The sequence below is a fragment of the Gopherus evgoodei genome, unplaced genomic scaffold (genome assembly GCF_007399415.2).
Source record: "Gopherus evgoodei ecotype Sinaloan lineage unplaced genomic scaffold, rGopEvg1_v1.p scaffold_51_arrow_ctg1, whole genome shotgun sequence".
Lineage (NCBI taxonomy): Eukaryota > Metazoa > Chordata > Testudines > Testudinidae > Gopherus > Gopherus evgoodei.
In genome coordinates, this window is record NW_022060072.1 from 820,610 (window position 1) to 847,154 (window position 26,545).

Consider the following 26,545-nt stretch of genomic DNA (forward strand, 5'->3'; position numbering starts at 1 on the left):
ACCCCCACTCCCCTCCCAGAACCGGGGAGAGAACCCAGGAGTCCTGGCTCCCAGCCCCACTGCTCTAACCCACCAGCCCCCACTCCCCTCCCAGAGCTGGGGAGAGAACCCAAGAGTCCTGGTTCCCAGCCCCCGCTGCTCTAACCCTCCAGCTCCCCCTCCCCACCCCTCCCAGAGCCGGGGAGAGAACCCAGGAGTCCTGGCTCACAGCCCCCCTGCTCTGACCCACCAGCCCCCATGCCCCTCCCAGAGCCGGGGAGAGAACACAGGAGTCCTGGCTCCCAGCCCCCCTGCTCTGACCCACCAGCCCCCACTCCCCTCCCAGGGCCGGGGAGAGACCCCAGGAGTCCTGGCTCCCAGCCCCCCTGCTCTAACCCACTAGCCCCCGCTCCCCTCCCAGAGCCGGGGAGAGAACCCAGGAGTCCTGGCTCCCAGCCCCCCCCCCAGCTCTCTCCCACCTGGTGTGCACCTGGCCCCTTTACCTGGCTTTGGAGCCCTGTCTCCTGGCCTTGACCAGGAAGGCAGCGAGGATGATGCCGGCAATGAACAGGACGAGCAGGGGAACTGCCATGCCCACGCCCACCTTACTGACACGGGTTTGGCAGCGATCCCCCGGGTACCAGAACACATCCGTGTTGGCACAGCTGTGAGGAGAGACAAGCAGGGGGTGAGTAGAGCACCCACCCCATGCTGGCCCTTCCCTGGTGCTCCCTGTCCTCCCACTCCAGCCCTTCCCTGGGCTCCCCCCTCACCCCAGCTGCCTTCCCCTGGGCTCCTCCATGCACCTTTCCCAGCTCCTCTCCCGGGGTCCCGCTGCTCCCCTCATCTGCCTCTTCCCCACTGCTCCCCACCGCTCTCCAAGCTCAGGGTTAGGGTTATGGCTTAAGAGTTAAAGGTCAGGATTAGGATGAGGGTGAGGGTTAGGATTAGGGGTTAGGATTAAGTGTTAGTGTTAAGGGTTTAGGGTGAGATTAGGGTTAGGTTAAGGATTAGAGTTAAGGGTTAAGGGATAGGGTGAAGGGTTATGTTTAAGGGTTTAGGGTGAGGATTAAGGTTAGGGTTAGGGTTGGGTTTGGGATTAGAGGTTAGGGTGAGATTAGGGTTAGGTTAAGGGATAGGGTGAAGAGTTAGGGTTTAGGGTTAGGATTAGGGGTTGAGGTTAGGGTTAAGGTTAAGGGTGAGGGGTTTAGGGTGAGGGTTAGGGGTAAGAGTTGGGTTTAGAGTTAAGGGTTAAGGTTAGGGTTAAGGGTGAATGGTTTAGGGTGAGGGGTAGGGGTTAGGGTTAAGGGTGAGGGTTAGGGTTAGGGTTAGGTTTAGGGTTTAGGGTGAGGGTTCGGGAGTATGGTTGGGTTTAGAGTTAAGGGTTAAAGGTGAGGGGTTTAGGGTGAGGGTTAGAGTGAGTGTTAGGGTTAAGGGTTAGGGTTAGAGTTAATGGCGAGGGGTTTAGGGTGAGGGTTAGAGGTTAGGGTTAAGGGTGAGGGGTTAGGGTTGGGGTTGAGGTTAGAGTTAAAGTTAGGGGTTTAGGGTAAGGGTTAGAGTCAGGGTCAGGGTTAAAGTTAATGGTTAGGGGTTTAGGATTGGGGTTAGGGTTAAGGGTGAGGGGTTTAGGGTTAGGGGTTAGGGTTAAGATTAAGGGTGAGGGGTTTAGGGTGAGGGTTAGAGGTTAGGGTCAGGATCAGGTTCTGGGTTGAGGATGAGGGGTTTAGGGTGAGGGTGAGGGGTTAGGGTTAGGGTTAAGGTGAGGGGTTTAGGGTTAGGGTTATGGGTTGAGATTAGGGTTAAAGTTAGGGGTTTAGGGTGAGGGTTAGAGGTTAGGGTTAGGGTCAGGGTTAGGGTTAAGGGTGAAGGTTAGGGTTAGGGTTAAGGGTGAGGGGTTTAAGGTTCAGTTTAGGGTGAGGGGTGAGGGGTTAGGGGTTATGATTTAGGGTGAGGGTTAGGATTAGGGTGAGAGAGGTTAGGGTCAGGGTTAGGGTTAAGGGTGACGGGTTAGGTCTGGGTTAAGCGTTAGGATTAAGGGTGAGAGTTTTAGGGTGGGGGTGAGGGGTTAGGGTTAAGGGTGAGGGGTTTAGGGTGAGGGTTAGGGATAAGGTTGGGTTTAGGGTTAAGGGTGAGGGGTTAGGGTTGGGGTCGAGGTTAGGGTTAAAGTTAGGGGTTAAGGGTGAGGGTTAGAGGTTAGGGTCAGGGTTACGGTTAAGGGTGAGGGATTTAGGGTTGGGTTTAGGGTTAGGGTGAGGGTTTAGGGTGAGGGTTAGGGTCAGGGTTAAGGGTTTAGGGTGAGGGTTAGGATTAGAGGTTAGGATTAAGTGTTAGTGTTAAGGGTTTAGGGTGAGATTAGGGTTAGGTTAAGGATTAGAGTTAAGGGTTAAGGGATAGGGTGAAGGGTTATGTTTAAGGGTTTAGGGTGAGGATTAAGGTTAGGGTTAGGGTTGGGTTTGGGGTTAGAGGTTAGGGTGAGATTAGGATTAGGTTAAGGGATAGGATGAAGGGTTAGGGTTAGGATGAAGGGTTAGGTTAGGGATTAGGGTTAGAGTTAGGGGCTAGAGTTATGCATTAGTCTTAAGGGTTAAGGGTAAGGATTAGGGTTAGTGGTGGGTTTAGGGTTAAGGGTGAATGGTTTAGGGTGAGGGTTAGGGTTGAGTTTAGAGTTAAGGGTTAAGGTCAGGGTTAAAGGTGAGGGGTTTAGGGTGAGGGTTAGAGTTAAGATTAAGGTTAGGGTTAAGGGTGAGGGGTTTAGGCTGAAGGCTAAGGGTTAGGGTTAAGGTTAAGGTTAGGGTTAGGGTTAAGTGTGAGGGGTTTAAGGTGAAGGTTAAGGGTTAGCATTAGGGTTAGGGTTAGGGTGAGGGGTTTAGGGTTATGGTTAGGAGTTAAGGGTTAGGGTTGGGTTTAGAGTTAAGGGATTAGGGGTTTAGGGTGAAGTTGAGGGGTTAAGATTAGGGTTAAGGTTAGGATTTTAGGGTAAGGGTTAGGGTGAGGGTTGGGGTGAGTTAAGGGTTAGGGTTAGGGTAGGGGTTAAGGGTAGGGGTTAAGGTTAAGGGTGAGGGGTTAGGGGTTGAGGTTAGGGTTAGGGTTAAAGTTAGGGGTTTAGGATGAGGTTAGGGTTAAGGGTGAGGGGTTTATGGTGCAGGTTAGGCGTTAGGTTTAAGATTAGGGTTAAGGGTGAGGGTGAGGGGTCAGGGATAGGGTTCGGTTTAGGGTTAATGGTGAGGGGTTAGAGGTTAGGGTTAGGGTCAGGGTTAGGGTTAAGGGTGAGGGGTTTAAGGTTGGGTTTAGGGTTAAGTGTGAGGGGTTAGGATTGGGTTTAGGGTTAAGGGTGAGGGTGAGGGGTTAGGGGTTAGGGTGAGGGTTAGGATTATTGTGAGGATTAGAGGTTAGGGTCAGGGTCAGGGTTAAGGGTGAGGGATTAGGGTTGGGTTTAGGATTAAGGGTTACGGTTAGGGTTAAGGGTGAGGGGTTTTGAATGAGGGTTAGGGGTTAGGGTTGGGTTTAGAGTTAAGGGTTAAGGGCGAGGGGTTAGGGGTTAGATTTAAGGATGAGGGGTTTAGGGTGAGGGTGAGGGGTTAGGGTTAGGGTTAAGGTGAGGGGTTTAGGGTGAGGGTGAGGGGTTAGGATTAAGGTTAGGGTTTAGGGTGAGGGTTAGGGTCAGGATTAAGGTTAAGGGTGAGGGGTTAGGGTTGGGGTTGAGGTTAGAGTTAAAGTTAGGGGTTTAGGGTAAGGGTTAGAGTCAGGGTCAGGGTTAAAGTTAAGGGTTAGGAGTTTAGGGTTGGGTTTAGGGTTAAGGGTGAGGGGTTTAAGGTTGGGGTTAGGGTTAAGGTTAAGGGTGAGGGGTTTAGGGTGAGGGTTAGGAGTTAGGGTGAGCATGAGGGGTTAAGGGTGAGGGGTTTAGAGTGAGGGTTAAGAGTGAGGATTAGGGGTTTGGGTTGGGTTTAGGGTTAAGGGTGAATGGTTTAGGGTGAGGGTTAGGGGTTAGGGTTAAGGGTGAGAGGTTTAGGGTTAGGGTGAGGATTAAGGGTGAGGGTGAGGGGTTAGGGTTGGGTTTAAGGTTAAGGGTTAAGGGTTAGGGTTAGGATGAGGGGTTAGGGGTTAGGGTCAGAGTCAGGGTATAGGTGCTGAAGGCCCCCCAAGACAGAGTGGCCCATCTAAGACAGGCTCTGAGGAAGCCAGAGAAGCCCACGTTGATGTCCGGGTGCCCCCAGGCGTGGCCGGCATCCTGCACACCCCAGACTCACATGCACAGGGGCCCGGAGCTCCTCAGCTGGCACTGCCCATAGTTGCAGTTCAGGGAATTTGGCAGGTCCTGGGAGCACCGGGTGAGGCAGTTCAGGGTGCCCTTCTCGGTGACGTAGGGGAAGTAGTACTGGGCGAAGTCCTGGGGGACGCTCTCCCTGCAGGTATCTGGCGGGGGGAAGAGACGGGTCAGCGGGAGGCTGAGTGGGGCCGGAGCCGTCGGTGGGGACAGGCTGATGGCTAACGAGGCAGCCGCGCATGGCCAGGAGTTCGGGTCACTCACCTGCCGCCGAAAAGTTCGTGGTGGCGTTTTTGAGGACCGGGTTGGGTGGAGCCATGAAGCAGAACTCATCTAGAGAGGGAGGCAAGCGGGCATTCGTCACTCATTAGCAATTCGTCACTCGGGGTCTAATCGTTAGTAGGGGCTGCAGCACCGCAGCAGGCTGAGACCCCAGCTGAGATCGGGCCCCCCCTAGACCGAGATCAGGGCCCCCCATTGTGCTTTGAACTGTCCAGACCTTCACCCAGGCTGGGAGGGGAGGGGACCCAGGCAATGCAAGGGAGGGGGGCCTTGACTGTCTGAATATGGCCCTGGGGGAAGGCGCAGGTCTGCCTCTTCCCACCGCTTCACCTCCCCGCTGCCCTGGGGCGCCCTGTGCCAGCTTGGGGACCACGGCTTTCTCCTGCAGCCCCCCTGTGGCACCGGAGCCAGTGACCACCAGAGGGAGGAGCTCAGGGTCCCTTCTCTCACCCTGCGTGGGAGAGGGGCCGGACCCCCGCCGCCTACCTGTGCAGTTCCCTGTAGTCGTGTTGATGATCTCCAGCTGCCTCATCACCTGATTGGTGACAGACTCCAACATGGCATTGAGATTGTTGCTCAGGGGGGCCTCAATGATCACGGTGTGGTCAACCACAATACTGCCCTTCCTGGGGGGCAAAGCCAGGAGCTGGTGGTTAGAGTAGGGGGGCTGGGAGCCAGGACTCCTGGGTTCTCTCCCTGGCTCTGGGAGGGGAGTGGGGGCTGGTGGGTTAGAGCAGGGGGTCTGGGAGCTAGGACTCCTGGGTTCTCTCCCTGGCTGTGGGAGGGGAGTGGGGGCTGGGAGATTAGAGCTGGGGGGGTCTGGGAGCCAGGACTCCTGGGTTCTCTCCCTGGCTGTGGGAGGGGAGTGGGGGCTGGGGGGTTAGAGCAGGGGGGGCTGGGAACCTGGACTCCTGGGTTCTCTCCCCAGCACTGAAATGCTCAACCCTGAGTTAGTCGCCCGTAGAGCGAATGGGGAGACCAACAGATTAGCCCCGTGTGTGATTTACAGGAGCCCAGGCACTCGACAGGGAGCTGCCTCAGCCAGCCGGGGGGGGGCGGGGGGCTGACCCTCTGCGCCCAGACAGGTAGTACCTGCTTCAGGGCTGCCAGGGGCACCCGGCTCGGCCATGCTATTCCGAACCTTCTGGACAGAGATGCTGCCGGAGGAGCCTGGCTTTATCGGGGGGGCAGCGCCCTCCCCGGGGAGCGTCCCGCCTGACACGCAGGGGAAGGAGTTAGCCCATGGTGCACGTTAACACCCCGGCAGCCGCAGGCCAAAGGAAGGTCCGTGGGTCACACTGTCCTGTGACCAGCCGGGGGGTTTCGGGGTCTGGCAGCCTCGGGAACCGACACTGTCACGGGGTAGGTTTCCGTGGAGGACGAGGGCCGAGAAGGCGTTTACAAAGGGGTCGTGTTAGTGTGTACCCACAGCGGTCCAGCCCCTGGGCCAGAGCGGGAGGCGCGGGGTCCAGTCCCTGCCCCGCTCATGGCCTTGTTATTTCAGAGCCGTGCTGCAGAGGTGCCAAACCTGGGCACCTTCCTCCTTCTGAGCATCTGCACCCAGCGAACAGCGGGGCAGTCTGGGAGCGGGGCAGTGGGGGCAGCTTAGTTTCTGGGCAGACACTCACGTCAGGTTCAGGATGACAACCTCTTTGTACCCAATCACGCTCTTGTACACCACATCCATCTGCAAGGCAAAAAAATCCCCCCCCGTTCCTGCATAAAACAGGCCAGAGGAACCGACAGGAGCAGGAAGAGGGCAGAATAAATATTTCTCCGCCCCCTGGGCCTCACCTGCGCTTTGAATTTGAACTCGAACTTAATATAAACGTCAGAGGATTTATTGTTCAGCTCCTCCGTGAAGTTCTGACTGGTGACCTTCACTTGAACGTCGACCTCAGCCATGAGTGTACCTGAAACAGCCACGGAAACCGTTACAGTCATCACACGTCTAGCGCCAGAGCCCACCCCGGCCCCCCACCGGCCCCGGCAGTTCCCCTCTAACCCCACGTCACAGCCTGAGGACACTTACTCACGTTGGTGGCTATAATGTCGTTGGCAGACTCGCAGAGCGGCCCGTTGAATTCACTCCGGCAGACGCATTTCTTGTAGGTTTCATCGTAAGTTCCCCCATTCTGGCAATCGACTGGAAGAGACCCCTGAGTGTGAGGTGGGTCTCCCAACGCCCCTCCCCCAGTATTGCCCCCCAGACACACAAAAAACCTGCACACACACACCCGGGACTCAGACATTCAGACAGACGACACTGGGCACCTCCGGGACGTCAGCACTTACGTCCTAGTGACTTGCAGTGAGTGGCTCATGGGGTCTAAATTCCTTCCTAAAGGGCTCTTGAGTTCAGCAGAGGAACCAAGGGCTGGACGCTGGAGCCTGACGTACTCCACTGGGAAATAGGCCCCGACGTTTAACGGCACAGGGGATCGGCCATCGGACCAAACTCCCCCGGGGCAAGCTACTGGCGTCAATACAGGGGTAACTGGGGGAGATTCCTCCCAAACATCTGCTGCAGCCCCCACTCATGTCTCTCCTTTCGGCCCAGGGAAGCGGATTCCCCCATTTGCCCTGGAGCATAGCCCTGCTGTCTCATTGCTGGCCCTGCTGCATGGTCCTGCTGGCCATCTATGGGGACCCGCCGGGAGCATCCCCTTTCAGTGCCCTGCAGCCAGAGAGCTGCTCTAGGGCGTCCGTCCGTTCCTCTGGGGAGAGTTAATACATTTCCTGGCTGCTAGCACCGGGTGGTCGGCATCTCGGGCTGGTTGCCCAGGACTGTATGATCATCAGCAGGCTACTATGTTAGTAAGGAGTCCTTTGTAAATTACTGGGGGTGCCATAGAAGTTAATGAGCTGTCATGGATAGCAGTGCCAGGGACATCTCAGAAATCAATCAACCACACTTACCATCCATCCAGCACTGGTATTCATCTCCCCCATTAAAATCTCAGGGTTGGAAGGGACCTCAGGAGGTATCTAGTCCAACTTCCTGCTCAAAGCAGGACCAAATCCCAAACAGATTTTTACCCCAGTTCCCTAAGTGGCTCCCTCAAGGATTGAACTCACAACCCTGGGTTTAAGCAGGCAAAACCACCTCTCCAGCCCGTTTCTGTCTCAGCCTGGGTTCTGGTGGACACCACACAATAAACGACATAGCAGACATGTGCTTCATGGGGAGATACGTGGGTTTGGTGGGGAACACACAGCAGGGACACATGCCGCTGCCGGTAAACCATGTTACCCTTTTGGAACAGGGGATACACCTGGAAAAATGTATGACCGTGGCAACCACTAACGCCGGATACTGAAAGGGGAGTCTGAGAATGTTGCATGACTCACGTGCAGGCCTAGCTGTAGAGGTGGAAGTCGTGGGTTTCGTGGGCCAGGTGGTGGTGGCTGGCGTTGTGGTCGTTGCCAATGTTGGCATGGCAGTCGAGGTAGGGGGTGGCCTGGTTTCCACTGGGGTCGAGATGATGACGAACGGGGTGGTGGTGGTTTCCAACGGGGTCATGGCAGTGGCGGCCGGCGTGGTGCTGGTTTCCACCGGGGTGGTGGCACTGGCAGCTGGGGTGGTGGAGATGGGAGTGGTGCCGCTTTGCACTGGGGTTGTGGTGCTGGCGGCTGGGGTGGTGGAGACGGGGGTGGTGCCGGTTTGCACTGGGGTTGTGGTGCTGGCGGCTGGGGTGGTGGAGACGGGGGTGGTGCCGGTTTGCACTGGGGTTGTGGTGCTGGCGGCTGCGGTGGTGGAGACGGGGGTGGTGCCGGTTTGCACTGGGGTTGTGGTGCTGGCGGCTGGGGTGGTGGAGACGAGGGTGATGCCGGTTTGCACCGGGGTGGTGGCACTGGCGGCTGGGGTGGTGGAGACGGGGGTGGTGCCGGTTTGCACTGGGGTTGTGGTGCTGGCGGCTGGGGTGGTGGAGACGGGGCTGGTGCCGGTTTCCCACTGGGGTTGTGGTGCTGGCAGGCTGCTGATGGTGGAGACGGGGGTGGTGCCGGTTTGCACTGGGGTTGTGGTGCTGGCGGCTGGGGTGGTGGAGACGGGGGTGGTGCCGGTTTGCACTGGGGTTGTGGTGCTGGCGGCTGGGGTGGTGGAGACAGGGCTGGTGCCGGTTCGCACTGGGGTTGTGGTGCTGGCAGCTGGGATGGTGGAGACGGGGGTGGTGCCGGTTTGCACTGGGGTTGTGGTGCTGGCGGCTGGGATGGTGGAGACGGGGGTGGTGCCGGTTTGCACTGGGGTTGTGGTGCTGATGGCTGTGATGGTGGAGACGGGGGTGGTGTCGGTTTGCACTGGGGTTGTAGTGCTGGCGGCTGGGGTGGTGGAGACGGGGCTGGTGCTGGTTTCCACCGGGGTGGTGGCACTGGCAGCTGGGGTGGTGGAGACGGGGGTGGTGCCAGTTTCCACTGGGGTTGTGGTGCTGGCAGCTGGGATGGTGGAGACGGGGGTGATGCCGGTTTGCACTGGGGTTGTGGTGCTGGCGGCTGGGGTGGTGGAGACGAGGGTGATGCCGGTTTGCACTGGGGTTGTGGTGCTGGCGGGTGGGGTGGTGGAGATGGGGGTGGTGCCGGTTTGCACTGGGGTTGTGGTGCTGGCGGGTGGGGTGGTGGAGACGGGGGTGGTGCCGGTTTGCACTGGGGTTGTGGTGCTGGCGGCTGGGATGGTGGAGACGGGGGTGGTGCTGGTTTGCACTGGGGTTGTGGTGCTGGCGGCTGGGATGGTGGAGACGGGGGTGATGCCAGTTTGCACTGGGGTTGTGGTGCTGGCGGCTGGGGTGGTGGAGACGGGGGTGATGCCGGTTTGCACTGGGGTGGTGGCGCTGGCGGCCAGGTTGGTGCTGGTGTCCACCGGGGTGGTGGCACTGGCAGCTGGGGTGTTGCTGGTTTCCACTGGGGTGGTGGCGCTGGCGGCCAGGGTGGTGCCAGTGTCCACCAGGGTGGTAGCACTGGTGGTCGGGGTGGTGCCGGTGTCTACTGGGGTGGTGGCGCTGGCGGCCTGGGTTGTGGCGACCGGAGTGGTGCCAGTTTCCACTGGGGATGTGGCGCCAGCGACCAGGGTCGTGGCACTGGCGGCTGGAGTGGTGCTGGTTTCCTCTGGGGTGGTGGTGCTGGCAGCTGCGGTGGTGGAGACGGGGGTGGTGCCGGTTTGCACTGGGGTGGTGGCACTGGCGGCCGGGGTGCTGCTAGTTTCCACTGGGGATGTGGCGCTAGCGACCAAGGTCGTGGTGCTGGCAGCCAGGGTGGTGCTGCTTTCCTCCGGGGTGGTTGCAGTGGCAGCCGGGGTGGTGCCAGTTTCCACCAAGATGGTGGTGCTGGTGGCCAGGGTGGCGGCGGTGGTGGCCGGGGTGCTGCTGGTTTCCACCAGGGTGGTGGCGCTGCCGGACTGGGTGGTGCCGGTGTCCACTGAGGTTGTGGCGCTTTCCTCCGGGGTGGTGGTGCTGGCGCATAGGGTGATGCCAGTTTCCACTGGGGTTGTGGCGCTGGCAGAAGGGGTGGTGCCAGTGTCCACTGGTGTTGCGGCGCTGGAGGACGGCGTAGTGCCGCTTTGCACTGGGGTGGTGGCGCTGGCAGCCGGGGTGGTGCTGGTTTCCACTGGAGTGGTGGCACTGGCGGCTGGGGTGGTGCCGGTTTCCACCGGGGTAGTGGGTCTGGCAGCTGGGGTGGTGCCGGTGTCCACCGGGGTAGTGGGTCTGGCAGCTGGGGTGGTTCCGGTGTCCACTGGGGTGGTGGTGCTGGTGGCTAGGGTGGTGCCCGTTTCCACCGGGGAGGTGGCACTGGCGGCTGGGATGGTGGCGCCAGTTTCCACATGGGTGGTGGCGCTGGCAGCTGGGGTGGTGCCTGTTTCCACCGGGGTGGTGGCACTGGTGGTCTGGGTGGTGCCGGTTTCTACCGGGGTGCTGCCGCTGGCAGATGGGGTGGTGCTGGTTTCCACCGAGGTGATTGCAGGGGCTGCCGAGGTCATGCCGGTGTCCACCGGGGTTGTGGCACTTTCCTCCGGGCTGGTGGCACTGATGGATGGGGTGGTGCTGGTTTCCACTGGGGTTGTGGTGCTGGCAGCCGGGGTGGTGCCGGTTTCCATCGGGGTGGTGGTGCTGGTGGCCGGGGTGGTGCCGGTGTCCACTGGGGTTGTGGCGCTGGCAGCCGGGCTGGTGCCGGTTTCCAATGGGGTAGTGGTGCTGGCAGCTGGGGTGGTGCTGGTTTCCAACGGGGTGGTGGTGCTGGTGGCCGGGGTGGTGCCGGTTTCCAACGGGGTGGTGGCGCTGGCGGCCGGGCTGGTGCCGGTTTCCACCGGGGTGGTGGTGCTGGTGGCCGGGGTGGTGCCGGTTTCCACCGGGGTGGTGGCGCTGGCGGCCGGGCTGGTGCCGGTTTCCAACGGGGTGGTGGTGCTGGTGGCTGGGGTGGTGCCGGTTTCCAATGGGGTGGTGGTGCTGGCAGCTGGGGTGGTGCCGGTTTCCACCGGGGTAGTGGTGCTGGCGGCTGGGATGGTGCTGGTTTCCAACGGGGTGGTGGTGCTGGCGGCTGGAGTGGTGCCGGTGTCCACTGGGGTTGTGGCACTGGTGGCCAGGGTGGTGCCATTTTCCTCCGGGCTGGTGGCACTGACAGACGGGGTGGTGCCGGTTTCCACCAGGGTAGTGGTGCTGGCGGCCGGGGTGGTGCCGGTGTCCAACGGGCTGGTGGCACTGGCGGCCGAGGTGGTGCCGGTTTCATCCGGGGTGGTGGTGCTGGCAGCCGGGGTGGTGGCGCTGCCGGACTGGGTGGTGAGGGTGTCCACCGGGGTTGTGGCGCTTTCCTCCAGGGTGGTGGCGCTGGTGGACGGGGTGGTGCCAGTGTCCACTGGGGTTGTGGCGCTGGTGGCCAGGGTGGTGCCGGTGTCCAACGGGGTGGTGGCACTGGCAGCCGGGGTGGTGCCGGTTTCATCCGGGATGGTGGCGCTGGCAGCTGGGGTGGTGCCAGTGTCCAACGGGGTGGTGGCACTGGCAGCCGGGGTGGTGCCGGTTTCATCTGGGGTGGTGGCGCTGGCAGCTGGGGTGGTGGTGGTTTCCACCTGGGTAGTGGGGCTGGCAGCTGGGGTGGTGGTGGTTTCCACCTGGGTAGTGGGGCTGGCAGCTGGGGTGGTGCCAGTGTCCAACGGGGTGGTGGCACTGGCAGCCGGGGTGGTGCCGGTTTCATCTGGGGTGGTGGCGCTGGCAGCTGGGGTGGTGCCGGTTTCCACCTGGGTAGTGGGGCTGGCAGCTGGGGTGGTGCCGGTGTCCAACGGGGTGGTGGCACTGGCAGCCGGGGTGGTGGTGGTTTCCACCTGGGTAGTGGCGCTGGCAGCCGGGGTGGTGCCGGTTTCATCTGGGGTTGTGGCACTGGCAGCCAGGGTGGTGCCGGTTTCATCCGGGATGGTGGCGCTGGCAGCTGGGGTGGTGGTGGTTTCCACCTGGGTAGTGGGGCTGGCAGCTGGGGTGGTGCCAGTGTCCAACGGGGTGGTGGCACTGGCAGCCGGGGTGGTGCCGGTTTCATCTGGGGTGGTGGCGCTGGCAGCTGGGGTGGTGGTGGTTTCCACCTGGGTAGTGGGGCTGGCAGCTGGGGTGGTGCCGGTGTCCAACGGGGTGGTGGCACTGGCAGCCGGGGTGGTGGTGGTTTCCAACTGGGTAGTGGCGCTGGCAGCCGGGGTGGTGCCGGTTTCCTCTGAGGTGGTGGCGCTGGCAGCCGGGGTGGTGCCGGTTTTCACCGGGGTGGTGGCACTGGTGTCCGGGGTGGTGCCGGTTTCCTCCGGGGTGGTGGTGCTGGTGTCCAGGGTGGTTCCAGTTTCCACTGTGGTTGTGCCGCTGGCTTTCATGGTCTTGCTCATTTCCATCCAGATGCTGGCGATAATGGACGAAGTTGTGGTGGTACTGGACAGTGTCATGGTCAACGAGGTCGTAGATGGGGTGTTGGTTGTCACAGTCGTGGTGGTTGCAGTAGCTGTGGGTGGATACGTGGAGTTTGTGGTCAAGAATATTTTTTTTCTGTCAACTCCATAGAAGGGGGTTCAGGATTTTGGATAGGTGGAGAGATGGGGTATATGGGGACAGACAGAACAGAAGAGGGGATGCATGGGGTTGGATAGATAATTGTGGCGTGTCAGCTCTGCTGTGGTTGAAGTGGAGAACCCCCTTTCTGGGAGGGGTTGACTCTTCTAAGTGCTCTAAGGTACTCATACTTACTTGGAATATCTTGAACTTTGGTGTGCCTCATGGGAACCTGAGATCAGGTTACTGACCCAAATCTGCAGAAATTCGAGCAAGGGGTTCCCTAGATGCAGCTCTGCCCCAGTCAAAAACAGTGTTTCATAATATCCCTTGATTCTGTCAAGGTTTTCTTTCATGCTTACCTGAGACACAACCCGCAGCTAAGGTCAGTCACTCAGTATTTGTGTGTGTTTCTCGAAGGGTGAGATTACATGGCAATTTTTAAAACAAATTATTGTGGAAATTTTTGGCGACAGATCAAACTTCTAAATATTTCAGCTGGGAACTGCCACCACTCTGCCTTATGGACATTTTAGTTCAGGCGCCTCATGTCCCCACCTTTTCTCTACAGGCTGGGCGGCCTGCCTAGACTACATCTCCCATGATGCACCGTGGTAGCTTTGCCAGAAGAGAAATCCTGGTGCATCATGGGAGGTGACCTCCCGCTAGGAAGCCCAGTCTGCAGAGGAGAACGAAGGTGTGAGACACCCAAACTTCAATGTCCGTGAGCCAACTCAGCACCATTTCCAGATAGAACTATTTCCATTTTGGGGAGCTTGATTTGTTCTCATGAGAGGTTGAAATTTCCTGTTGGAAAGCCCAGCTAACCTGTGGAACTCATTGCCAGAGGCAAAACTCCTGTGATGGGCCAAATTAGCCTGAGAGGTTAAGAAAAACTCAACTTAAGAGGAAAGGTGAAAAAAGCCTTCAGAAAATAAGAGTGAGGGGGGAGAGGCCTGAGAACAGGCTTCAGATATTTTCCAAAGAGGACAGGGATCGATTGTTCTCCATGGCCACCGAAGGCAGGGCAAGGTGCAATGGGGTTAATCCAGAGCAGGGCAGAGTTTGCCTGGGTTTTAGGAAACCCTTTCTCACTCTCAGGGGAGCTCGGCTCCAGAACAGGCACCATGGGAGGCCAGGGGGTCCCCATCGCTGGAGGGTTTTAAGAACAGGTTGGACAAATGCCCGTCAGGGACAGTCTATGATGCTATGAATCTATCGGGTTTATGGAAAATAGACCCCATCAGACTAACCTGATTTCTTTTTTTGACGAGATTACAAGTTGGAATGGGGAAGACAAGTTGGAAGACCTAATGGACTTAGACATGATTTTGACTTGGTACCACATGACATTTTGATGAAAAAGCAAGAACAATATAAAATGAACAGGGCACACATCGAATGGATCCAAAACTGGACAGATGTGGCCTCACCAATGTCGAATAGAGGGGAGTGATCACATCCCTCGATCTGCTGGCCATGCCCCTACTTATACAGCCCAAAATGCCGTTAGCCTTCTTGGCAACAAGGGCCCACTGCTGACTCAGATCCAGCTTCTCGTCCACTGTAACCCCACGTCCTTTTCTGCAGAACTGCTGCCTAGTCACTCGGTCCCTAGTCCGTAGCAGTGCCTGGGATTCTTCTGTCCTAAGGGCAGGACTCTGCACTTGTCCTTGTTGAACCTCATCAGGTTTCTTTTGGCCCAATCCTCTAACTTGTCTAGGTCCCTCTGTATCCTATCCCTATCCTCCAGCGTATCTACCACTCCCCCCAGCTTAGTGTCATCTGCAAACTCGCTGAGGGTTCAGTCCACGCCAGACTCAGGGAGGTCAAAGAGAAGGTGGAGGGGTAACATGATCACAGCCTATCGGTACCTACGTGGGGAAGAAATATTTAACAATGGGCTCTACAGTCTCGCAGTCTAACCCGAACCGAGGGGTTGGAGTTGAAGCCAGACAAATCCAGACTCGAAAGAGGTGTCAATTTCTAACAGTGAGAGTCATTAACCATTGGAACAATTTCCCAGGGTCGTGATGTGTTCTCCACCAGTGACAATTGTTAAATCTAGGTTGGCTGTTTCTCTGCCGGCTCTGCTCCAGGAATGACTTGGGGGGCAGGTCTCCAGCCTGGGCACTACAGGGGGTCAGATCACATGATGGCATTGGTCCCATCTGGCCTCGGAAGCTATGAATGTAGGAAACTGCTGGCGGGTGTGGTGGGAGCAGGGAACTAGCAGCTGGATCCCAACAGGTGGGGGGGTCAGGAGGCGAGGGCACCTTGCGCAGACCCGTGCTGGGAACCGCCTTTGTGCCGGCAGAGGATGGGGGGAGCCTGTCACGGGCTGAGATCTGGGACTGGCCACAGGGGAGCAGCGGGGCACACCCAGATCCAGGAAAGGCACTCGCAGGGCGAGACACCAAGGGAGCCATGCAGCTTTGGGGAGACCCCCTCAGCCACACCTCCACCCGGAGAGGATTCAGGGGGACCCTCCTCCCCATCCCCAAATTAGAAGCCAAACAAACTTCAGGAGTCCCAGCAGAGCCCGGCCGCCCCCTGAACACCCCCCGGGACTGAGCCACACTCACCCGACGTGATGCCCAAGCAGGCAAAGTGGAAGAGGAGGAGGAGGGCAGTGAATTTCCTCATCCTTCCCCGCAGAACGCTTTGGTGCAGAGACGCAAAGGCAGCTGCGGGCAGCTGTGGGTTCAGAGGCCCCTGGGCACGGGACCAGGAGATGGCACAGGCAGGGCCAAGCTGAGGTCCTGTCCCTCACTTGGTCGCAGCCACGCAGGAACTGAAGGGAGAGAACAAGCCACGGGGAATATCAGCGGCCCAGCACAGACCTTTGTCCCTTGGCTCACAGACTGAGCGCCCGCAAGGATGTTGCAGGGCTAGGACAGGGACAATTAACAGGGCGCAATAGCCAAAGTGCAGAGTGAGGTGTGTACCGGGAATTTGGCGGGCAACACCCAGGAACAAGGAAGGAGCTGGCTGCGAGGTGGGGGGGGGACACCCATAGATAGATAGATAGACAGACAGACCACAGGAGATATCTAGTCCAACCCCCTGCTCAAAGCAGGACCAACCCCAACTAAATCATCCCAGCCAGGGCTTTGTCAAGCCTGACCTTAAAAACCTCTAAGGGTGGAGATCCCATCACCTCCCTAGGGAACCCATTCCAGTGCTTCACCACCCTCCAAGGGAAATAGTGTTTCCTAATATCCAACCTCGACCTGCCCCACTGCAACTTGAGACCATTGCTCCTTGTTCTGTCACCTGCCACCACTGAGAACAGTCTAGATCCAGCTTCTTTGGAACCCTCTTCAGGTAGTTGAAAGCAGCTATCAAATCCCCCCTCACTCTTCTCTTCTGCAGACTAAACAATCCCAGTTCCCTCAGCCTCTCCTCGTAAGTCATGTGCTCCAGCCCCCTGATCATTTTTGTTGCCCTCCGCTGGACTCTTTCCAATTTGTCCACATCCTTCTTGCAGTGTGGGGCCCAAAGCTGGACCCAGTCTCCAGATGAGGCCTCACCAATGTCAAATAGAGGGGAATGATCACGTCCCTCGATCTGCTGGCCATGCCCCTACTTATACAGCCCAAAATGCCGTTAGCCTTCTCGGCAACAAGGGCCCACTGCTGACTCAGATCCAGCTTCTCGTCCGCTGTAACCCCCAGGTCCTTTTCTGCAGAACTGCTGCCTAGTCACTCGGGCCCTAGTCCGTAGCAGTGAATGGGATTTTTCCGTCCTAAGGGCAGGACTTCAGGGAAGCTGGGGGAAAACTGGGGAACAGCCAGGGGATGATCCAAGGGCTGGAAACCCAACCTAGGGGACGAGGATAAATCCAGGCACATTCAGCGTGGAGGATGTGGGGGGACTTGAGCTCAGCCTGCAAGCGGGGGGGGTCCCATCACTGGGTGGGGTCAGAGCCGGTTGGACAACCCCCCGTCAGGGCTGGGCAGAGGTTACTGGTCCTGGCTCAGCATAGGGGGCTGGACCGGATGCCTTCCGGTGGGTGGGGGTCCTGGACCGAATACCCCTGAAGGTCCCTTGCAGCTCGACCTTTCCATAACTAGGTGGAAATTGTCCGCACCCTGGCACTGCCTGAGCATTGGGAGGGGACGGTTTCCTCCGCGTCTCCTGCTCCTTCAGGAAGCCGGGGCTGCCCAGCAGAGCCAGGGGCCGATGCAGCCTCAGCCAGATGCCGCTCCGTCTACAGGGCTCCAAGCACAGGTCCCACCTCAGGCCCACAGGGTTCAAGGCCAGAGAACCTCCCCCAGGCGCTCCTGTATCCAGCAGTAGTAGGGTTGTTGTCTCCAAGCTGAGATCATGGCCCCGTCGGTCTGGGCACTGCCCAGACCCAGCTGAGATCAGGGCCCCGTCGGGCCGGGCACCGCCCTGACCCAGCCAAGATCGGGGCCCCGTCACACCAGGCGCTGCCCAGACCCAGACTGAGATTGGGGCCCCATCCGGCCGGGCACCACCCAGACCCAGCTGAGATCAGGCCCCAGGGTGCGCGGGACGGGACGGTGACGCGGGCAGGGCGGGGCGCTCTGCGTGGCTTGGAGCTGCCATGTTGCAAGGGGCTCCCAGGATGAAAAGTTCGGGACAATCCAGCCGCCTGCACCATGGATCTTTGCACCGCAATTAGCGCTGTTGACACGGGATGCGCCTTGGGTCTATTGCTGGTGCTGTTGTCATTGCAGTAGGGAGGGAGGGGGCAGACACAACCCTCGTTCAGCCGCCATAAAGACATTGAACCCTGGCCAATCCTCGCTCCTGGTTACGGCCAGGGAACAGCAGGGCCCCTTAGCAGCAGCCGGGTTATCAGCTCCGCGCGGGGCCGTCGTAAACAAGTCCAAGGTCTGCCACACGAGGAGCCTGCTTCCAGGTGGGCAAGGTGGGGCAGGAGCATCTTCTCGGCCATCTTCAGGCACTTTGCCAGCCTCGCCCGGGCTCAAACTCCAGCTCCCTCGGGGCGCACCCAGCGGGCAGGAGAGAACGGCCCTGCTACTGCTGCCCGCTCTGGTCCTTTAGTTATCCCTTCCCTCCTGCGGAGACGGGGGCCCTGCGAGAGGGACTGCGCCAACGCCAGACCGTGCCTCTTCTTGCGGGATAACAGCCCTACTACTGCCGGCAGCTAACAGACTCCCTCCTTGGAGGGACCCAGGTTCAAACCCGGCTCACGGGGTCATCAGAGCGGCTGGGCCACTCCATCCATCACACGCTGCCTGGACCTGCCCCATCGCCGCCAGGGAAGGTGGCAGACAGAGGCCAGATTGGATCTCTGCCTCTGAGATCACGCAGGCGCCTCCGGGGCAGGCAGGAGAACCGGGCGTCAAACTGGTTTCTAATAGGGAGCGACTCGAACTGGGGAGGGCAGGGGGTTGCGCGTAGGTTTTTGTAGACCCAGACCGGAGAATTCACCTGGCTCCCCCACCTGGACCGCGTCCAATCACTCGCGCTCGATTAAAGCATCTCCCAGAAGGGCTCCGGGAGGGATCGGACGCCGCCCGCTGCCCACTTCTGGCTGATTGATAAAAACGGGAACCGGCCTAAGGGCCAAGCCCTGCGGGCCCCACCACTGCCCCTCGACGGTTCCAGCCAGCCCCTAACCCAGCGCGCGGGGGCCCAGTTACTTCTCCGTCGTCCTAGTTTCGTTTCGCAACCTGCCGGGCGGTGCCAAGGCCAGCACCGCCTGGGAGCACAGGTCTCTGACGTCGATGCGATTCGCTTTAGCATTTGTCATCCCATCAGCCCCGGAGAGCCGGCTAATCTGCCGGACTCTGTCCCCTTAACTATGCCCCCCCCCTCCATTCGGGACGAACCAAGTCCCGTATCAGCCGCTCCGGTATCTTGCCCAGATATTTGGCCCATTTATCTGCATTAAATATCGGCACAACGCTGGCTCCCTGCCAGTCTTCGGGCTGGGCAGAGCCCTGGGAATGCACCGCGGAGGGGTGGAGCGGCCAGGGGGACCGTGCCAAGCTGGCATGTCGGTGTGCCGGCGGCTATTCACTCGAGTGTTTGCCTTCGCGCCGCGCCCTCTGCTCGCGCCTCCTCCCTCGCCCCCTTCTCTACAAGTGTGTTTTCCACGTGACTCAGCCCCGGGCTCGGGCCCTGCTGCCGCTATCTGCCCTGCTGCCGTCTGGCTCTGCTGTCACGTGCCGCGATAGCAGGGCCCCGTGGAGCCTGCTCAGGGGGTTGGGCACCGCGTCACCAGCTGGCACAAGCCAGCCCCGGGCTGGGCAGATTGGGGCTGACCCATCCCCGCCCAGGGCCTCAGACAGAGACGCGCCCGTGGCAGCCCGAGCAGCCAGGTTTGGGTACAGATGCCCGGCAGCCGCCAGACACCCCCATCCTCCCCGGTGGGGTGGTACGAAGCGCAGACATGAGCCAGATCTGGGGGGTGGGACATTGCTCTCACCCCCAGAGTCTGCCCTGAATTTGGGGGGGTTCAGACTCCCTGTCTGGACGTCCTGCGGGGGGAGGGCACGGCGGGAGACACAGCTCCTCACTGGGGAGCCTTAGGTAACGAACGAACGGCCCATTTTCAAAACAACACCCCCCCAGGCAAGGAAACCCGCTCACCGCTTTATTTCCCCTCCGAGAATCACAGCAGCAGTTTCATTTCTTACACTTACATTATTTCAGTCCCCAGGGGCTTCGGGGAGCAAAATCCGGAGGGGGAGGCCTGTCTTGGGGGGGTCTGTCATGAGGAGAGGCAGCCCCCACCCGGGGGTGGGGAGATCTGATCCAGGGGCGCCCCCCGCTGCAGAGCAATGGACCTGGCCAATGCTTCAGCATGGCTTCTTTCCCCGGACGCCTGGGTCCCCTGTCTTCACTGAGAACCCCCTCCCAGCTGGAAACGGGCCGTCCTGCCTTCCCCCGGACGCCTGGGTCCCCTCTCTTCACTGAGAACCCCTCCCAGCTGGAAACGGGCTGTCCTGCCTTCCCCCGGATGCCTGGGTCCCCTCTCTTCACTGAGAACCCCCTCCCAGCTGGAAACGGGCCGTCCTGCCTTCCCCCGGATGCCTGGGTCCCCTCTCTTCACTGAGAACCCCTCCCAGCTGGAAACGGGCCGTCCTGCCTTCCCCCGGACGCCTGGGTCCCCTCTCTTCACTGAGAACCCCTCCCAGCTGGAAACGGGCCATCCTGCCTTCCCCCGGACGCCTGGGTCCCCTGTCTTCACTGAGAACCCCCTCCCAGCTGGAAACGGGCCGTCCTGCCTTCCCCCGGACGCCTGGGTCCCCTCTCTTCACTGAGAACCCCCTTCCAGCTGGAAACGGGCTGTCCTGCCTTCCCCCGGATGCCTGGGTCCCCTGTCTTCACTGAGAACCCCCTCCCAGCTGGAAACGGGCCGTTCTGCCTTCCCCCGGACGCCTGGGTCCCCTCTCTTCACTGAGAACCCCTCCCAGCTGGAAACGGGCTGTCCTGCCTTCCCCCGGACGCCTGGGTCCCCTCTCTTCACTGAGAACCCCTCCCAGCTGGAAACGGGCCAGTCCTGCCTTCCCCCGGACTGCCTGGGTCCCCTCTCTTCACTGAGAACCCCTCCCAGCTGGAAACGGGCCTGTCCTGCCTTCCCCCGGACTGCCTGGGTCCCCTCTCTTCACTGAGAACCCCTCCCAGCTGGAAACGGGCCGTCCTGCCTTCCCCCGGACGCCTGGGTCCCCTCTCTTCACTGAGAACCCCCTCCCAGCTGGAAACGGGCCGTCCTGCCTTCCCCCGGACGCCTGGGTCCCCTCTCTTCACTGAGAACCCCTCCCAGCTGGAAACGGGCTGTCCTGCCTTCCCCCAGATGCCTGGGTCCCCTGGCCTCACTGTGGCACCCCTTGGGAATGCAGCCTCCTTTTCCCTTACCCCCGTCCCGCTCCTGTTTGCTCAGGGCAAAGGGAATAATTGGAAGTAAACAACTCCCCCCTCCTGGAAATCACCAGCAGAGGGGCCTGGTGCCAGCCAGCACCTCCCCGGCCTGCCCATTCTTTCTCTTCGACAAAGCATCTGCTGAACCCGCTGTGCAAACAACCTCAGCGTGGGCAGCCGGGGCCTGGGAAAGCCTCACCCCGCCCCTGGCACCAGGCTGCCACAGAGGAACGGACCCCCCCAGACACGGGCAGAGCTGGGGACGCTACCATGGCTCAGAGCCCAGCGTCCCACCACCACCGCGGGCAGCACGGTCCCAATCCCGGCGGCTTCGTGCCTGCCCATCCCCTGGAGCTCAGCAGTGGCTGCTGCGTCCCTGCCCCACGAGGTGTGGGGGGTCTCGGCAGTAGAGAGTCACTGGCCTGGTGGCGGCTCCGGGTTCACGGCCTAGGTCCCCCAGCCTCAGCTCCACAGGTCTGATGGGCGCAGGTCCCCAGGAGCAACCTCCTCCGACAGCTGCAGCCGCTGGATCGGTCCTGGATGTCACGGGCCAGAGCAGCCGCTGGGACTCAGAGCTGGGTCACCTGGGGCCGGGCAATTTGGGTCTGAGGAGAGGGGCGGCAGGTTTGTATCATTTCTGGAGGTGCCCAAGTCACTCCCCCCCTGCCCCACCCACACATGCCTAAGGCTCTGGGAGGGGATTTAGGTGCTGGGTGCAGGATCTAGGAGGGGGTTTGGGGTGCTGGGTGCAGGCTCTGGGCTGGGACAGAGGGTTGGGGCGCAGGACATGGGGCCGGGCTGGGGATAAGGAGTTTGGGGTGCAGCAGGCAGGCTTCCCTGGGGCTGGAGTAGGGGGCCAGAGAGGAGGCTTCCCTCGAACCCTCTCCTTGCTGGCAGCAGTGAGTGAGGGGGAGGGGAGCCCCCCTCTGACCCCCCAGCATGACATTCACCCAAGCCCCCCCCCAGGCTTCTGCTCAGGGGATCCAGCCTGGATAAGCTGCAGGGGACAGATGCCCACTGCCCAGGGCAGGCAGGGACGCGTGGGGGAAGCAGACGGGGCAAGGGGACACTCTGGGTGAGGTGTGCAGGGGCAGCAGGCAGGGGAGAGACCCAGCCCCGAACACCAGTGGAGCCAGGCCCCCCAGGCCCTGAATTTGTTGGAGTCCGGGCACCACAGGTCCACACAGCTCACCACCCCAGTCTGAGGAGCAGAGCCAGCCTGGGTCAGGCAATGCGGAGAACCCAACGCCCCTCACTCCTGACCCGCAGGTAGGGTGACCGGGTGTCCTGTTTTCGACCGGAACACCTGGTCGGAAAGGGACCCTGACAGCTCCGGTCAGCACCCTACTTCTCCTGGCTCCACGCTGCGCCCCAGAGCAGCCAGCCCCCACCCCGAGCACTGGCTCCAGCCTGCCATAGGCCCAGAACTGCAGCCAATGGGAGCTGTGGGGACGGTGCCTGCGGGTAAAAGCAGCACGCAGAGCCGCCTGCCATGCATCTGCCTAGGAGCCGGACCGGCTGCTGGCCACTTCCAAGGTGCAGCGCGGAGTCAGGACAGGCAGGAAGCTCACCTTAGCCTCCCGCTGCGTCTCCGACCGGGAGCCTGCTCTGAGCCCCCCCAAACCCAGAGCCCCCTCCTGCACCCCAAACCGCTCATCCCCAGCCCCATTCCAGAGCCTGCACCCCCAACTGGAGCCCTCACCTCCCCTGTGCCCCAACCCACTGCCTCAGCCCAGAGCCTGCACCCCCAACTGGAGCCCTCACCTCCCCTGTGCCCCAACCCACTGCCTCAGCCCAGAGCCCCCTCCCACACCCTGAACCCCTCTGCCCCACCCCCCAGCCTGGAGCTCCCTCCTGCACCCCACACCCCTCATCCACGGCCCCACCCCAGAGCCTGCACAGCCTCCTGCACCCCAGCCCAGAGCCTGCACCCCCAACTGGAGCCCTCACCTCCCCTGTGCCCCAACCCACTGCCTCAGCCCAGAGCCCCCTCCCACACCCTGAACCCCTCTGCCCCACCCCCCAGCCTGGAGCTCCCTCCTGCACCCCACACCCCTCATCCACGGCCCCACCCCAGAGCCTGCACAGCCTCCTGCAGCCCAGCCCAGAGCCCGCACCCCCGTCCACACCCCAACTCCCTGCCCCAGCCCAGCGAAAGTGAATGAGGGGGAGAGCAAGACACCGAGGGAGGGGGAATGTAGTAAGTGGGGGTGGGGCCTCTGGGAAGGGGCGGGGCCTAGGGTGTTCGGGTTGGCAACCTGACCCACAGCCCCTGCTAGCCCTGCCAGTGCCCCTCACTCCCGACCCACAGCCCCTGCTAGCCCTTCCCTGCCTGTGCCCCTCACTCCCGACCCCCAGCCCCTGCTAGCCGGATCCTGCCCCCCCCAGCTCTGCTGGTGCCCCTCACTCCCGACCCGCAGCCCCTGCCAGCCCTGCCAGTGCCCCCCAGCTCTGCTGGTGCCCCTCACTCCCGACCCGCAGCCCCTGCCAGCCCTTCCCCGCCCCCCCAGCTCTGCCGCTGGCCAAGTACCTGCAGGGACGTGTCGACTTTGTCCAGCGAAGGCCGGAAGGACGAGGAGAATCTGTGGCTGCCGCTGCCGCCCTCAGTCTCTGCAAGAGGCCCCGGAACGGGGTCAGCAGCCACCATTCGGGGGGTTGGGGGCGAGTTTCCTCCACCCTCTGCTGTCCCAGCCCTCCTGCCCCTCCCTCACTGCACCCTGGTCCCCTGACCCCACCCCACCATGCCCCTCTCCTGCCCCCATTCCACCCCCTCCCTTCCGCAGCCCCCCGCCACCCCTCCCGGCTAAGGCTGCCCCAGGATCAGCCCTTTCTGGCAGCACCGGCCCCGGCACATCTGTCCGGCCAGGCACCCGCTGCACCTGGCCAGTACCCTGAGCTCAGGCTCCTCCCAGGTCTTTGTGCCTCAGAGGTGGCAGCCGAACCCCCCCGCCCAGGCAGCCCCCTTCCACCCAGACCCTCTCCCAGCTCCCCACGGAGCACGAGAGAGCCAGGCCAGCAGGACCCCAGAGTGGGGAGGGGACGCTGAGGTCAGCTTGGCTCACTGGGGCTTGGAGCCGGGGAATGTGGCTACGCACCTGGGACGTTACCTGTCCAGCTGGGGGCGGACGGGGTCCTGGCAGCGATTCTCTGGGGGGGCGCGTTCCACTCCCACTCCTCGTTGCTGTACCACTTCTCCTGGCTCTCCTCCAGGTCCTCCACGCTGCAGAGAGAGCAGCCATACCGCCCGTCAGCCCCCAGGCCCGGCTCCACGCGGCCCCTGGGACGTGCGCCCCGAGGGGCTGGCTGCCACATCCCCATCTCCAATTTCCATCCCCCCAAATGTCTCAAATTCTCTGGTTCCAAAACTGGCTGGAGCATGAGCCCAGCCCAGCCTGGCACGTAGAGCTCAGCAGAGGGGATCAGCCTCCGGACTCACCCCAAGCCATGCTGTCAGTGGCAAAACCTTGGAGAGAACCCAGGAGTCCTGAGTCTCAGCTCAGGGGCCTGGCTCCCCCAGCTCAGGGCAAATCCCTCCTCTCCTGTGCCTCAGTTTCCCCGTCTATGAAATCCTTCCCTATCTGCCGAGGGCAGGGTGGGGGGAGAGACTAAAATCTATTGGTGCCTGCACGGAGCCACCCAGATGCCACACTGATGAGGCCAAGAAAAGGTCACAGATTCAGAACATTCATGGCCCAGGAGGACCCTGAGTCCGAGCGTCTCTCTAGCCTGGGCCAGGAAATCTCACTCACTCAGCCCTGTCCAGAGCCAGACAAAGGACAAGACGGCCCCCCCCAAGTCACCGTGTCCAGCCCCTGTTCTGCCATCCCATCCCTGGCCCAGACTGAGTGAGCTCCGTCTTCCAACCCCCTCTGGAGAGATTGGCCCCTCCGTTTCCCCAGCACTGTCGGCCGCCTACTCCGTGTGATGAATGTGGCCATTCTCTGCGATATCGTTCTGAACACCCGCCTGCCCCCTGGCATCGCCCCCGGGGGGGAGAGTTCCCATTCGACACACCTGCCCCCCAGCTCTCAAGGCAGAAACGGTCCTAGGTTCAGCGGAAGGACCAGACCCCTCTGTCCTTCCCAGTGCAGATGGTCGGGGGGGGTGACAAAATGGGATTGGGGGGGAGCGGTTCGAAAAACACTCATTTCTCAACACTTGGCCTGGCAAAGCATCAGGCGAGTCCACGAGGTTTTTGACTCTGGGTGGGGAAAGGGCTTTGAAATTGTACCGCCCTGGTTTGCCATTTTCCAAAGGAAACCAACGAACCAAAAAAAGGGATTCACTTTTCCTGTTCCCAACAAACCTTTCACGGGGATGTTTCACAGAACAAAAATGGTTGAAACTGAAATACCCCAAACTGAGATTTCGGGGGGTGGGGGGGATTTTCAGGTCAGGGAATTTTCTGAGATTTCCATCGAGTCGGGGCAGAGAGGTCGTTTTCCCTCTGTGCCCAGCCCGAGTCCGAGCACGGCTGAAATCAGTGTCCCTTGGGCGAAATCCTTCCCCACTTGACTGGGGCAGCGGGAGGGAAGGGAAAAGACTAAAATCCATGAATCTAAGTTCTGTTGCCTGTTCTGGCACCCACAGCTCCAGCAGGGTGGTGATTCGATCAGAGCATTAGACACGCTGCCTTGGAGTGAGAGACGCCAGGAGCCCCGTCTATTTGAGGAGGGCGGAGGTAAATAATTCTCCTTAACCCCGCAGGACAGACAAGAGGCAAAAGGCTTAAATTGCAGCAAGGGAGTGTGACGTCGCACTCCATATGATTGTGTGAAAATATGCTAATGAGTGTGAATATAATGTCACTGGAATATGCTTCATGCAAAAGGTCTCTTGTGAGGTATCATTACAGAGCTTGTAATCTGCTGAGTGTGGCCATGCTATTTGTATGAATGTACCGCTCTTGTATCTGATGCTAGAAGATGACCTAGAACTCCGAGGGCAAAGTGGGGGCCATTAATGGTGCTTTGGAATCGTGATGGTTCCCATTAACTAGAACAATTGGTTGTAAATGGCTCTGTTTACTTGTAAGGCTTCCTGTGTTCCTGTAAGTCAAGCCAGGAAGGATGGGGGCTTGGAGGTCTCACAGGACATGTGCCCATGTCACCTGGAACTGGAACCCATCTTACACCTGGGACTTTGCCATTTAGCAGGAGGGAGGGACCCAGAGAGACAAAAGATTCCCGCCTTGTGCCAAAGCTATAAGAGGAGGTGGAGCAGGACAAAGGGGGCCAGTCATGAGCAATCCCCCAGCCACCACCTGGGCTGGAACAAGGGCTGCACCGGGGAAAGGACCGGGCCCAGACTAGGAAGGAGTCTGGTCTGTGACAGAAGCTCATTGGAACGATTCTGAGGGTGAGATCTGAGCTGTAATCGGTTTCCTACTGTGTGAGGCTCAGACTCACATGATTTGCTTTTATTTTGCTTGGGATCTTACTTTGTTCTGTCTGTTCTTACTGGGAACCACTGAAATCCTGCGTTTTATTCAGAGAGCACATCAGGTGGCAGTTCCCAAGGGCGTTTCTGTGACCCAGCCCATCACAGGGAGGCTTAGGTTGGACATGAGGAAACACTTCCCAACTCTCAGGGTGGCTAAGCCCTGGAATAAATTGCCCAGGGAGGTGGTGGAATCACCAGCCCTGGAGGTTTCTAAGACAGGTCAGGCAACCCCCTGTCTGGGATGGGCTAGATCCTGCCCCACCATGCCTCCCCAGGCCCCCCCCGCTCCGGGCCCTGCCCCCGGACCTGTGCTTGCCGCTCCAGCGCTGACGCCAGCAGAGGCAGATGGCCAGGATGAGAATCACCAGCAGCAGCACGGCCAGGCCGAGTGCCACCCCCACTGCCACGCCCACCTTGCTCACGACTTGCTCGCAGTGACGGCCCGTGAACCAGTACCAGTCCGAGTGCTGGCAGCTGCCGAGAGAAGGGGAGACCGTCAGGAGTGGGATTCAGCCAGGACGCCTGGGTTCTCTCCCCGGCTCTGGGAGGGGAGGGGAGCTGGGAGCCAGGACTCCTGGGTTCTCTCCCGGCTCTGGGAGGGGAGTGGGGCTGGTGGGTCAGAGCAGGAGGGGCTGGGAGCCAGGACTCCTGGGTTCTCTCCCCGGCTCTGGGAGGGGAGGGGGGCTGGTGGGTCAGAGCAGGGGGGGCTGGG

At 60.5% G+C, this 26,545-nt stretch overlaps 1 protein-coding gene across 1 annotated transcript in view; it reads right to left on the reverse strand.

Moving 5' to 3' along the window:
* Positions 1-478: 478 nt before the first annotated feature.
* LOC115643114 (mucin-2-like) overlaps positions 479-26,545 on the reverse strand; it is a 37,236-nt gene continuing 11,169 nt past the window's right edge. Inside the window, exons 8-20 of the mRNA XM_030546930.1 lie at positions 26,140-26,307; positions 23,487-23,611; positions 22,922-23,001; positions 20,976-20,996; positions 15,114-15,243; positions 7,877-12,481; positions 6,558-6,671; positions 6,320-6,438; positions 6,154-6,212; positions 5,012-5,151; positions 4,508-4,576; positions 4,227-4,392; positions 479-644 (exon numbers count right to left, since the gene is read on the reverse strand). Of these exons, the coding sequence (XP_030402790.1) occupies positions 479-644; positions 4,227-4,392; positions 4,508-4,576; positions 5,012-5,151; positions 6,154-6,212; positions 6,320-6,438; positions 6,558-6,671; positions 7,877-12,481; positions 15,114-15,243; positions 20,976-20,996; positions 22,922-23,001; positions 23,487-23,611; positions 26,140-26,307 (5,962 nt within the window). The remainder of the gene's footprint in view (positions 645-4,226; positions 4,393-4,507; positions 4,577-5,011; positions 5,152-6,153; positions 6,213-6,319; positions 6,439-6,557; positions 6,672-7,876; positions 12,482-15,113; positions 15,244-20,975; positions 20,997-22,921; positions 23,002-23,486; positions 23,612-26,139; positions 26,308-26,545) is intronic.